Below are 13,961 nucleotides of genomic sequence, written 5' to 3'. Positions count from 1 at the left end.
GCATCTCGCGTTGCCTTACAATGAAGGGCACACTTTAGACATAAAAGACATAATAACAAGAAACTTTGAAGATTAACCAAGGATTGGCGGCTTTACAAAACCAAATCAGCATTGCGTCGCAAAAAGGAGAGGCTCTCACATTCGTGATGGTGGGCATTTAACATGTGTGAAATGTTTATATAACCGCGTGTTGCATGCGAGGCCCATGAGAGTTTACACATCATACTGTTGTGCACGCGCACCTCAAAGATGGCCACCCTTTCATGCCGCGCTGTCAAGACCGCTCCCGTAGCCCGAGCAGTCTAGCGCTTCTCCAGCAGGAGTCTGGCATTCCTCCTCCTCCGCCTCTGCCTGGCCGGAGGCTGGGCTGGGAGAGGCTGCTTCCCAGCTCTCAGGCTGGGAGGAGACTGAGTCCAACTCCCCTTCACTTACATTGGCATCCCTAGACAGCCTGGAAATCTGCTTACTACAGATTATGCATGTGCCCCCACCCCCAGTGATCCTAAAATCCGTACAAGTGCAGCAGCCCTGATGGCATGAGTATCCTCCCACGCTGTCCCCATGTCGCCCCCGGCCGGGACTGCGACCCAGAGATATCGGAGGGAGGAAGAAGAGGGCAGCACTCTACCTTGCCCGCGGAATTCGCCCACTGTATGAGTGCCCACTTGTGGCCCCCGTGCCCCGCTCCACTGGGGGGAGCCCCTGCACCTGGGTTTGGAGATCGCCCACTTTCTGTCCTGGACGAGCACTGCGCAGGGGGCAGTTATTGCTGGAGTTTGTATAGTGCTTAAACACGGAGGCGGCTCCGCGGCAGAGTCCAGGAGGGTACGCGCGGGTAGTTCTGCGGACCAACCCCCACCTGCGCCAATTCCCTGCGCCCAAACTTTTGCTCTAAGACCTGCGCCTTTTCTCACTCTTTGGATGAATACTGACTAACCTGTTGGAGTCCGCGCTCTCCCACGGAGTCCCGTCCAGCTTCCAGTTCCTCGTTTGTTTTCCCAAGCCAGGATTATCAATACTGACGGACAGAGCGAGCGCTTTCTTTTCTGGGTTTCATCATGCCAGGGAAATCCAAGTATAATCTGGTGGACGATGGGCACGACTTGCGGATCCCGCTGCACAACGACGACGCCTTCCAGCATGGCATCTGCTTCGATGCAAAGGTAAGATGCCCAGGTAGCGTTCACTGACGGGCAGCTCTGGTCTCCCCGAACTCCCGCGAGTCTCCCTGATTGCCGCGATATATCCCGCCAATGGATATATGGACTGCGAGCCCCCATACGGTGCCATGCTGGTTTAATCTTTAATCTGCGCAAACTTCCCAGAAAAACATTGCTCGGAAGCCCAAATGATTTACATATATAGTGAAACATTTTCTAAGTGACACCTAGAAATCAATTTCCCAAAAGTCCCCTCGGTCTTATTTATTTATTAGCATTTAGAGAGCGCGCATCAGCCCTCGGGCATCGCCTTCACCCCTAACCCTCTATTCCCCTACTTTAAGTATTCGCTTGCCGGACAGAGAGGAGCTCTTTGTATATTTGAGAAATTAAATGAGTGGTCCCACTCGTGAGCATTTTCTTTTCCCTGCCGGGGGAGTTAGTTATAAAATGTTTGAGTCAATTGAAATAGCTCAGCGGGTCCATGCACCTACTGCAGGGCTCGCTTTGCGCCCTGAAGGCCATGGTGTGGATCTTTGCAATCGATCGTTTGGAGCTTGACGACATCAGTGTCGCTCGAGGTCAATGGGTAAAAACACAGCTTGACACACATACCGTCAGTCTGTGGTCGCCAGTGTTCTTTAAAAAGAGCAATGTTAGCCACGACGATTATTATGTACCAGGGGAGTTGCTAGGTCTGGAAAAGACCCGGGACTACGCTGATGTCGGAACTGTTGGGACTCGGGTCTGGCTAGTCTTTTGGCTGTAGGTCCGACATTCTATCGGGGCTACAACCAAAAGATCAGGGGCTATAGCCCCTAAATCCCCCCGTTATGTACATACACCGATACTTGATCACGCCGAGTCTAGCCTCGCGCGCCACGAGTTTGCGATCGGAAGCCCTGCCTATCAACAGGGAGCCCAGCCCCTGCCTTAAAGGGATAAGGAAGTCCCTGTTTACCATTAACCTAACTTGGTTGTGTGGCGAGCATAACGTACCACAACAAGCCGCAAAGTAAACACACGTAATGTTTACAGCAGAAACTCGCAGCTCAGCAGCCAGCCGCGGCTACATGTCTCACTCTGCCTACCTGGCTGCAAGGTTTCCCGGGACAGGTTCAAAGTGGTAATCACCCCCTGTGCTTAAAGTACATGTGTGCCCTCCAGGTGCACGGCTTAGTGCACCTGCTGCTGTTTTAGAGCTCTCCGGCCCTTCACCCATATCTGTTGTTTACTTTGATCTTTTTTTTTACCAGTAGCGATCCCCTCAGTCGAGCCATGTGAACAGGTGTTATTCCAGCGCTTTTATGTAGACGCACCTACGCTGCTCTAAGCGCTATGTGAAATGAAGGTAGGCGAGCTGGTTTGCCAAGGACAGGCGTTTTCACGATGTCCGCGGAGCCACAGTGACACACCACCTGCTGCGGAAGGACAGTGTTGCCCCCCAGTCTCCTTGAATTTCTAATGCAGAGGCTGCCTGTTTACAACCGCTTGCAAGGATGGTGCGAACTGGAGCATACTCTGGCTCAAACCAGGGGCGCAAGGAACCCTGCATTTTAGGAGGGAGGGGGGGCGGGGGGTGGGGTTCTAGGGAGGCTACCCATTCAATGTTGGGAGAGGCGCTCTCGTCTGATATGGTGGGGGGGGGAACGTATTTGTGTGGAGGGTATCTAACTTCGTTATACATTGTAATGACATTATTCTACTGGTGCGTCAATGTTACAAGCAGTTAACTCTCTCCTTTAAGTCTGAAAGCACCCACTTAAGGACTGCTATGAGACTGTGCGATTTCCTGTCCCCTTCCACGCTCCCAATCTCTCCCCTAGCATGCAAGTACTAACCCCACATCACGATTTCAATTGCCCAAAAAATTATGCATATGAATGAATGCAGGTGCTACAAAGAAGTGCTTTACGTTAGTAATTGCAGGGCCTTTGTTAACAGCAAAGCCCAGACGCCGTTTAACATCGGTGTCCTGTTCTGTCCGGCCACGGCTCTGTAGGTCAGACAGGTCGAGCCAATAGCCCAAAATGTCCCTGTGGAAGGCGGAAGTCCGGTCAGCTCAATGGTGTTGCGCTACTTGCTCGAACCAATGGGATGATTACGCATCCTTTTAAGTCCTTTTCCCCTACATGTCGGTCACCTTCAAGGGTTGGGCTGGCTGAAAATGTGTTCTACGGGCCACTTTGAAAATGTTTTGCAGGGCCTCTTTTGGATGCCAGTCCACCCCTGGATCCCCCAGACATTCTACACCAGTAGCTGCTTCGGCAATGGAGTGTGTCGGGTTCTCTCTCCTCAATGGCCAGAAGATACCCGTCAGAGGAGTGGGACATTGGGATGGCTGCCTGCTGTCAAAATTCATTCCCTTTCGAACACCGCCGCAGGCACTGTAAGTGCCGAGCTGTGCTCTGCGTGCGTCCATGGCGTCCACGACATGTATTTAAAGTTTATAAAGCAGGTAGTGATGTCTACGCCAGCCAGGTCGTTCCCCTCCCGCCTTCCAGGTCTGCCGTTTTCCGGCCAGCCGCGTACACGTTAACAGTGGCCTCACGGTCCATGCATTCTCTTCGAGGCGGAGCAGGGCAGGCGGAGGAGTGGGGCTGTTGAAGCATCAGAGCTATTTGGGGGGTAAAGCAAAACTTGGGCGCCTTCCAAGTTTAAACGATAAGGGGGCGGGGGAGCGAGGGGCGAGCCGCTTTGTCAGTTGTCAAAACAACGTTTTAATGAACGCAGCATAACGGAGAGGGGGGGGGGGGGCAGATCGGAGTTCAGACACACCTTGTTTGTTATATGGTTAATTTAAAATGAATACAGGACGATTTTCTCTTGCCTCTAAATATGAATTATTGGTCTTTCTTTTTAATGACAATCACTGTATACAAGGACGCTTCGAATGTGTAGAGTTGGCACAAGATCACAAGGCTACATTGCAGTACATCCTCCACACCTCCAAGGATTTCCATCCCCGAGAGCTATGAGCAATGGCGCGTTAGAACAATCTGGACGGCAGCAAAGAAGGCACGTGCAGTAAACACAATGTCAGAGCTTTCAGACGAAGCACATCCCCGTCCTTGCTCATTCCTACACGCTGGGTTTTATATATTTACAAACGATTCAAAAGATCCCGAACGCGGCTATTCCGACTGCCCCGCAAAACGGGAAGGAAAGCGCCACTTGCAGGTGTCTGCTTAAGTGTGGATGTCGTGGGAGTCCTGGCGTGGTCGGGGCAGTGACATAGACAGGGTGTGACATGGGGGGGCAAGGCCCACCTTCGTTAACCCAAGGGAATTGGCTGATGGGTGGGGGGGGGGCTCGGTTTGAACGTTTCATGAACACATATGTTCAATTTTATGTTTAATGGAACTGCACATGTTCGGAATAACAGTTGGTTGAGTGGCTGTGTCAAAATGACTACAAACAGCTGCCTTTATTCCAAACACTATGGAGTGCATGTAAGTCTTGAAGGTAGTACAACGGCAGGATTTCAAGTTGTCCCAGGCCAGGTGTGAAATAATCCAACCCGTTTGCCTTTTAGGCTCACACCCTATTGTATTCTGGCACTTGTAGACCAGTATTTATAAACTGTACATGCCTGCAAAATGACCCGCCCTAACAATGCCAGGAGTAACAGAGCATGATTTGAGAATTCATTCTCAGCATCTTTTTCCCAAACGAGACCTTGGAGGGCAGGGGAGTTGCTAGGTCTGGAAAAGACCCGGGGCTAAGCTGATGTCAGAACTGTTGGGACTCGGGGCTGGCTAGTCTTTTGGCTTTAGCTCCTGAGATTCTATCCGGGGTTACAACCAAAAGATCAGGGGCTATAGCCCCCTTACCCCCCCCCCTAGCAACGCCCCTGTTGGAGGGAGTAGTTCAGTGAGACTTTTTGGGCATTATAATTTTTCTAATGTTTACATTCAGCAGTTAGTTGGCATGCAGCATGCTGTTCTGCAGCGGAAGGGAACGTATATAGGCGTATGATATGAAGCTTTAATACTGAACCAATAATCATTGCAGTGGGTTTGTGCTACCAGTTCCTTGCCCAAGAAATTGTTGTATTGTGCCCCCACCGGTAGTAACCAGACCGTAGCCTGTTTTGGAAAAAAAGGCAAGGATCGACAAAGCCAACAGATTTAGCTTTTGTGTAGGCATGGGGTAGATATTTATCAGGTACTGGCATAATGGTACTGCCATAAAATGGCAGCAGCTGGTCAATGGTGATGTCGATGCTTATCTAATACCTACATACAATCCACAACAGTTGGCTTTTCCAAAGCATGTTTTAATAGGACTATAGGCAGAGGCGTAGACAGGGTATAGGGCCTGAGTGGGCAAGGCCTACACAAAATCAGTAAATGCCCACTCAGCAACACAGTGTGGGCATTTACAGATGTTAATGTCACTGCGATGCGTCCTACTAAATTAGCTTCAGGCCCCACTTGTTGGACAATCCTGGCTGTCCCTCTGACTATAGGGAAAGGGACAGATGCAAGCACACACATATGGTTTAGACATCAAGTGGCTACAGTCACACTTGGTTTAGACATGTTTAATACACCAGCTCTTCATTTGCAGCTGCAATTATACAGAAATTAGGCCACATACTTTCAGAAGTTTTCTTATAAATAACACTGGCTGGCTCTATACAGCACACAGCTGAATGTTACTGTTTAATAGAGCTAGGTCAAAGAGCTCCCAGGAAAGTGCATTTGTTTGGGGGGTCGGGGTGGGGGGTGGTGCATGGCGGGTTGGAATGGCCATGGCGATTAGCATTTTCATAAGCAGTCAGTAAGTGGGTAAAAAGCCAAACACCAACCACAGGCTGTTCCTGCCTACCTGATTTCCAGTGCAATAGTTTCAGCTTAAAGGCGCTGCTAAAGTGCCACCTAATAGTCAACGCTGAAAAGGAAGGGAGCAGCAGAGGACGGAAGTGTGAACATATAGTGCAAACCTGTACACACAATGGTTACATTGGAGGGAGCTGACATGGGAGAGAGCCAGGGGAGTGGAAGTCAGTAAGGGCAGTATATCCCATGGGCCAAAGTTCACATACACGTAGTTCTCCAGAGATCTTTGTGACACCTGCATGCATATGTTAAAATTCTGACGCGATCCTTCCACTCTTAAATATTTAATACAATTAACACAGTTTAGTTGGGTTAATAAGATCTGTCATTTACAATCTGAATGAAGAAAGCCACATGGATGCACAAGGAAAACGCTTCAAATAAATACATTGCGCCTCCTTAGTTTTTGGGCCTTCTGCCTTGGATCCACGAGTATATGGCGCAGTGCAGTCCTATTGTGTGGCGGCATTCTGGCTAGATCGCTGTGTTGGCGGGGTGGGCGGGGGAGGGGGTGTTTACAGCAGCGCAACTCTGACAGCAAATCTCCTGAAAGCAGAGCATCTTGTGGAGCTGTTGTCAGCCAAGTTTGGTGTAAGATTATCAAGAAGTGTCTGGGCGGTGTGAAGCAAGGCGAGGTTACATTGCTGTTCCGGGGCCTGTGCGAGAGCTTTCTGAGCTAGAAAGAGGCTTTGGCAATGGTTTGGGGATGGGCAGCAAGGGAAGAGACTGAGTGGCATTTCAAGCTTGACGACCCAGGAGGAGCTGACGACCCACAGCTGGGCATTAAAACGGAACAGATTTGGAACAATCGGAGGTCCAAGTGGGGGTGGGGTGGGGGTAACTGAGGGTTGAAGCCTGCTTCTTCGCTTCGGGAAAATCTGACATCGTTCCCTTTTTGTCAGCCATAGCACGTACTGTTCATGGACAGCGGACATGGTGGTTCCCCCTATGGGGAGCAGACCCTGGGCCCTGCTGGCGGAACTTTAGTTCCACGTTTTGCTGAGCTATCTCACAGGCACTGTTTTGCTTGCGTTTTGTGAATAACCTGCTTGGGGCATAATGCCCATTTCCTAGGCGCCACATTAATTTTATTTTTATTTTTTATTGCGTATAGCATGAAGCTAGCTCAGGAGCAGCTGAGCGCTTTACAAACTGTGCAAAAAATGGGATTGGCATTTTATACAGTAAATTAGCTCTGCACCGCAGCGATCAGTGTTTGTCTTTAATAATTAAGCATTATTAACATGGAATTGCTGCAGGCACCACTGTGTGTGCAGGTAACTTGCCATGTCCCTTAAGATGTGCAAATGGTGGGTGATTGGGACGGGGAGGATGCATAATGAATGCTCCATGCTTTTCTTTCACTTAGTTTCTTCCAGTGTTGATGGTACCGTTGTAAAACACAATGTTGAGGGTGAGTTGGAGAAAAAGGCAGGAGCCAGGTATGGGGTTTGTATTGGTGGGAGAAAGAGGGCGGGCATGTTTGCAGTGGGTAGCAGGGGGCAGAGGGTGGAGCAAGGGTGAACAAGGCTGCACTGTTTTCTTTCTACACTTTGACTTCTGGGAGAAATGGACTTGGTGATGGAGAAGATGTGGTTGAAGATCACAGGGTGAGCCTAGTTTGTATCAGGGAGACTGAGTAGAGCTTAATGCACATTCTCCCGCCCTCTGGATGGAAAGAACGTGGTGCTGATGTCGGACACTCCATGGGCGTGAAGGGGAACCCCTGAGTCGCAGCGTGTGTGAGGCCCCACTGCGGTGCAAGGAGTTCTTCTGGTTTCACAGATCATCTCAGGTTAGGATTTTTCTCACAAATCACTCATGATCTCTTTCTTGTCAATTGAACTTAATCAGCAGTCGAAGTGTACGAAAAGAAGTAGTGGAACTATGTTTCCTGCTGGCTTGCCCCCGCTCCTCACAAACCCCACCGACACACAATCCAAACCCCCAAACAAACACACCTGCTATTTATGGGAATGTTCAGTGCAGTGCACTGAAGTGCAAGCTTCAACTTCTTCCTACACTTTTACTTTAAAACGAAACCATTCCAGAACAGTTGCTTTTTAAAATAAAAGTATAGGAACAGTGAAACTTAAAAATAAAAAGTATAGGAGCACCGCTCCGCCCACTTTGACCACGCGTGTCTTCATCGTTGTAGTTTAATAAATCAAGTACCACAATTGTAACTAATAATGATGTAAATGAGTGACACTGGTTACATAGTGCTCTGTAGCTCTGGTTTCTGGTGTGTGGCGCTAAATAAAGCACCATATCCTATTGTTGTTATTGATGAATGATGTTTTAAAAACAGAGGCCCACATCCCGATTTTGGAGGTAATCAGGGGGACTTTCCACCGCACCCCAGAGTAATGAGGAAAGTGAAAACGACATTCTGCATTTTGGCACAGTTTAAGAGCTTTTTGAATCTTTATTTGTTTACATAAGTTTGCATCTTTGTCTATATGTTTTCCTTTAGTACTTAGTGAAATGTCATGTTTCTGGATGCTGTGTGGCACCGGCTGCCTTCGAAGTACAATAATGTGATATACATCTACTGAAAAAATTATACATTGTGCACTCATGAACTCCGGTTCTGGAGAAAGAGGAGCCGCCCGCCGCCGCCGCCGCCGCCGCCTGTGTCGCTATCATTTCACCACTTTTTTTTTGCAATGGTGTGGTTTTATGGAGCCCCTACTGAGTAAAAATATAGCTGTTGAGTCCACACATCAGTTGTGTTGCTGGAAACCCCCCCCCCCCTAATTCCCCCTTGCCGTATTTGCTAATATTTTCTAGCAAAAGCTGTCACTGTCAGTGCTTAATTTGCGGGGGTGTTTGCCAGGGCTGATCCCTAGCACTTATTTCTGAGCCCCGGCACTTACTTGTTCAGACTCTGATTATGAAGTAATGATGCATCCATCCACCCCAATGAGCAGCTGTGAACTGTAGTTTAACCTCAAATGTGTCGACACCGTAGGGAGGAGCTGTGGGTGGTGGCAGCAACGGTGGGGAACTGTCCACCTGCAGTGTCACAAGCGTGCTACAAAATATTTGGGCCCTGGCACTTATTTTCTTACAAATGAAGCACTGGTCACCGTACTCGCTTTTTGAAGAGCCTTGCTCCCCCCTTTCCCCGGCCATTCATCTGGGCCCCCCTAGGGTGGCCATCCCCACAGTTTGAAGACCACTGCACTAGCCCTATCAGCACTGCTATAGGTGCTAAGAATGTCTCTTGCATGCTACCAGAGAAAGGGGTGCCCAACCTTTCTTTGGGTTGTTGTAGAATAAGTATTATGGGGCCGGGAGGGTAGCACAGGGGCAACGCACTTATCTTGGAAGCAGGTCAAGCACCTTGTCTTGGAAGCAAGACAACGCAGAGCAACCCAGGTTCGAATCACGGTTCCGCGCTTGGAGACTGGTCCCCAGTATTAAGAACGTTATAAAAGATTAATTCATTCTGGAAACAGGTGTCCACATTTTTTGTGGATGTTCTAGAACGTGGTGCTTACTTACACTTTTACAGAATTGGATAAAGACCCATGACCTGAGTTTTTATAAAATGAGGTTCCTACCTAATAATAATTTGGGGTTGTTTTACTGTGACTGAAATGTTTGCGACTGAAATGACCGCATGAGAAATGTACGTTATACAAAATTGTTCGTACATTTCCAATGCGGACATCCATGGTAAAACAACCCTAAATCCATACAAACATGAGCCCCCGCCCACATCCCCACGCCCCCAACACAGCCCCAACTTATCTTTCATTCCGACGCTCTGTGTCCCTGCAACATTGATTCCCTTTCACTTCCGGGATCGGGAACCGGCGCAGCAGGGTCCTTTTTTTCTTTTTTTAATAATTTTCTGTTTCTTTTGGTCGGGTCGGCTGCGGGGGTGTCCCCCGCAACCCCTGCTCACTGTACTGTTCCGCCCCCATAGCCTTTCTTTATTTATTTTTTGTTGTTGACCGAATCCTACCTAACCTATGCCCTGAGTTATTGCAGGATGGCCTCTCTCTGCCGTGGCACGCTATTGTAGAATGAGGTGTCTGCCCATCGCTAGATTTTACAGGCAGGCTGTAGAACAATGTGCCATCCGATTTTATTTTTATAGAACAAGAATCCAGCCTGGCTCTATTTAAAAAAAAAAAAAAAAAAAAAATATTTAGATCTGGTAGATAAAGCTTCAGGCCTCTTCCAAAGCGCTTGCAGCCGTGTGAAGAGCATCCCAGGTTCTAATTGGCTGCTCTATGATGCAAAAGAGTGCATCATGGTACATCTATAGTGTAACCATAGCTCAAGGGCACACAACAATACATGCATTCAACAGTCTGTCCCCTTGCACCAATCTTTTCAACAACAATTTGGTTCTCAAATCATAACTTCAGTCCAATTTCTGAATGCACCAAAGTTGCAGAAAAAGTATGTTCACTTTAATGAACAGCCAACACGTGTTCAACCCTACAATAAAGGTCTTCCAGGGTGCTGAAATATACAAACATAGGAGTCCATCATATTCATATGACACGATACACAATAAATAATGAATGAACACAAAATAACCAATTAAATCATTTGGAAAAAAATGAACATAATCCCTGTTCTAACGTCAGCCGTTTGGTAGACGCTTGTGCAACTGTACAGGAGAGGGGCAGGAGAACGAGTAGCTTTTAGGTGTTCACGAAAGTCTCCTGGTTCCATGCTCCATGGTGTGTGTTCCACTTTTGTGCAGCGTTACAGTATGGTTGAAGAATAGAATAACAGAGATCCCAATCCATAGAAAGTGGCCACTCTGGGAGGCATAGAGTCTATGGCAGGGTTTGGAGAGCCCAGTGTCTGTGTTGGGGTGGGGAGAGCCCAGGCACTGGGCTGGGAGGCCAGAGACTGATGGGAGCAGGTGGGGGAGCCCAGGGACTATACTGGGATTAGGGTGTGGCGACGGTGCTTGATCGTTCATAGCCATTTGGACTTACTGTCTGTCCATTTGGCATTTTTGGGGGGGGGCCCGCCTGCCCACATTTTGCTCCGTGGGGGCTCGGGCCTAAAAAGTTTGAAGACCACTGCCATAGACGGACTTTCACTGGGCCAGTGCATCTTAACTAAATCCGTAGCTTCACGGGTACCATCTTGGGAAAGGTAGGACACACCTGACCATGTTGTTGTTTACTTGCCTGTTTCAGCTCCATTAGAATGTTTTTACTCATTGTGCATTTTACTTCTTGGTGACAACGTTGAGCGGTTGCATGTAAGAAGTCATTTCAGTAAATTCATTTCGCCATCACATTATCTAGGAAAATCTTTGCTGTGCACATTTTTGTATGTTACTACTTTACACTGCAGTATTTAATGTATTCATGCATTAGAGTGAACTCATCTCTGATGTAGGGGAGACCATTCATGCTTGCAGATTAGTATTGGGGTGGGATGTGTGGTGTGCATTTTGTGTTAAAGCAGATTGTGTCTTTTTTTCTTGTCGGTACAGTGAACTGAACACCGCTTTCCAAAGTAGAAGGACTTGATATATACTGCAATATTTCTGAAAAATGTCAGCTGCAGTGACCATGCTTCTTCTCACACTGCTGTCCATCCACCCTACTCTCTCCATTCAACCATTTGATATCCATCATGTGGAGAGGCACCACTTAATATGCAGGAAGAAAGCAGCAGCATCCATTGAAAACAACCATGCAGAATCATCGGTGTGCAAATGGGGCCCTGTAACATGCATGATAAGTGCTGGTCAAAGAAGCTACATCACAAACAAACAAGGAGCCTGGCAGTCTTGCAGACATTATGAAGTGGAAGCACTGTGAATTCTCCTCAATGATCCATGTACAGATGGAGGAAGGATAGCTCAGGGGCAATGCATTTGACTTGGAAGCAAGACAACCCAGCCCAACACTGGTTCGAATCCCGATGCGGCACTTAGAAACCAACCACTGGTATTAAGTGCGTTATCAATGAACAGTTATAATTATGATGCAATGGGACAACTGATCGGTGGTGCAGGATTGGGTGTCCTCCAGTGCTCTGGTGCATGACAGCATGATGCCACTGCTTCTGCCCTGGAGATGTACACGGTGTGAGGCTCCATATAGAATCACCTGCTTGGCTGCAGTCCCCACAGTCCCATAGAGAATGCTCCAGTGCTCAGTGCTCTGGGATGTCATGGAATGTGATTCCCAGCCCTACCTTGAGATGGTATTCTAGAAGGAGGCACCCACCCCTTCCTTGTGGTGTTAGTGATGGGCACGGTGCCAGCATCTCGAGTTATAGAATGAGGTATCCGCCACTGCCATTGGGTGTCCGAGATGATCAAATATAACGAGGAGCCAATCTCTGCCCTTGGGTGTAAGAGAACCAGGAGCCCTGCTCTGCCTTGCTTTGGAAGGTGTAAACATATGTCTCACTCACACCCTGTCCAGTCAGACCTGATCATCTCCCCTGTTATTGGGTTTTGCAGAATACGGGCCTTAATATGGAAGTGGCAATATTGCCACACAATAATGTTTTGTACAGATGTCAAGGTGCCGCCTCATTCATTCATCAAAGGTGATACTTTTTGTTGACATTGCGTTTGACAATGTATATGCGCAAGAGATAACACCGCTGCACGTCTCTTCAATGGCGTGGGAGGCTTTTGCCTGAATTTGAACAATGGTCTTCAGACTTTTTGGCCTGGGCCCCCCTGAGCAAAATTTGGGCAGGCTGGGCCCCCCCAAAAATGCCAAATGGACAGTATGTATTACGTGCTGTTACCGTACCCTACTCCCAGTATAGTCCCTCGGCTCCCCCACCTGCTCCCATCACAGTCGCTGGGCTCCCTCATCGCACTCCTACCTTTCCCTGGGCTATTCCCACCCCATCACACACCCTGGGCCCTCCCCACCTTGCTCCCACCACTATCTCATAGTTCCCGCGCTTCCTGCTCCCACCATAGTCCCTGGGCTCCCCCATACCTGTTCCCAACACAGTCCGAGGGCCAGTGGCAGCTGGTGAACTTTTTAAGTGGAGGGGCATAACTATTTCCCCCAAAAATCCCATAGCGACCGAGCGCAGTGAATCAAGGAAGCCCGGGGGGGGGGGATTTCCCCCTGTGAATTATTTTTAAAATCATGGGTTAAAATGTTGCATTCTAGAGCATACTTAGAAAAAAAAAATGGGTAAACAGCCAAACAGTTTGCAATTGGTGCTGGGGGGCCCAGGGGAGAGGCTTGACATTTTTTAATGGACATCTATGATAGATGTCCAGTAAAAAGATACCATCCCTGTCCCCTCGGCCCCACTGGGCCTAACACAATCAACATGATTATGTATGTGTGCAAGGCACTGGGGGGGGCCAAGTGGGAAAGCATGGTATTTTTGACTGGACATCTATGATAGAAATCCAGTTGAAAAAAAAAAATATATACCATCCCTGTCCCCTGGGCTCCACAGCACCTCAGAAGGAGAGCTGATTTTGGCAAGTGGGTAAGGGGATTGTGCAACAAAAGCATTTAGGCATTTTAAAAATGCTTTTGCTGTACAACACCCCCCCCCTCTATCCACCACTTGCCAAAATAAGCTATACACACACACACGCTCTCACGCTCTCACGCTCTCACGCTCTCACACTCTCACACTCTCACACTCTCACACTCTCACACTCTCACACTCTCACACTCACTCTGTGTGTCTCTCTCTGTCTCTCTCTGTCTCTCTCTCTCTCTCACACATAGACATGCAGTGCTCCAGCCAGCATTTCCAATGAGCTATGCTGGCAAAGCAAAACGCCCCAGTCCTGCATGGCTCAGTGAGCATGTGCGTCTGGGGAACTGAACTGTGCTGTAAACAATGTTTCCCTAGGACAGTTCAGTCAGCCTAGGAGCACTCCCTAAGCTGGAAAAAGCAGCTGAGGGAGTGCTCATCGTTTCACTGGGCTGGCTCCTTATCTCCTCTATAATGGGCGAGGGGGCCACTG

At 48.5% G+C, this 13,961-nt stretch overlaps 1 protein-coding gene across 4 annotated transcripts in view; it reads left to right on the top strand.

Annotated features, from left to right (window-relative positions):
* Window positions 1-350: 350 nt before the first annotated feature.
* Window positions 351-13,961, top strand: part of NOS1AP (nitric oxide synthase 1 adaptor protein) — a 1,516,567-nt gene continuing 1,502,956 nt past the window's right edge. For all 4 annotated transcript variants that reach the window (XM_069641481.1, XM_069641480.1, XM_069641483.1 and 1 more), the window contains exon 1: window positions 351-1,163. In XM_069641481.1, the coding sequence (XP_069497582.1) occupies window positions 1,059-1,163 (105 nt within the window). In that variant the 5' untranslated portion in view covers window positions 351-1,058. The remainder of the gene's footprint in view (window positions 1,164-13,961) is intronic.

The sequence above is a fragment of the Ambystoma mexicanum genome, chromosome 1q, assembly GCF_040938575.1.
Source record: "Ambystoma mexicanum isolate Mex_15411 chromosome 1q, UKY_AmexF1_1, whole genome shotgun sequence".
NCBI lineage: Eukaryota > Metazoa > Chordata > Amphibia > Caudata > Ambystomatidae > Ambystoma > Ambystoma mexicanum.
The sequence above is the reverse complement of the archived record's forward strand: the minus strand, read 5'-3'. Positions and strand labels throughout refer to the sequence as shown.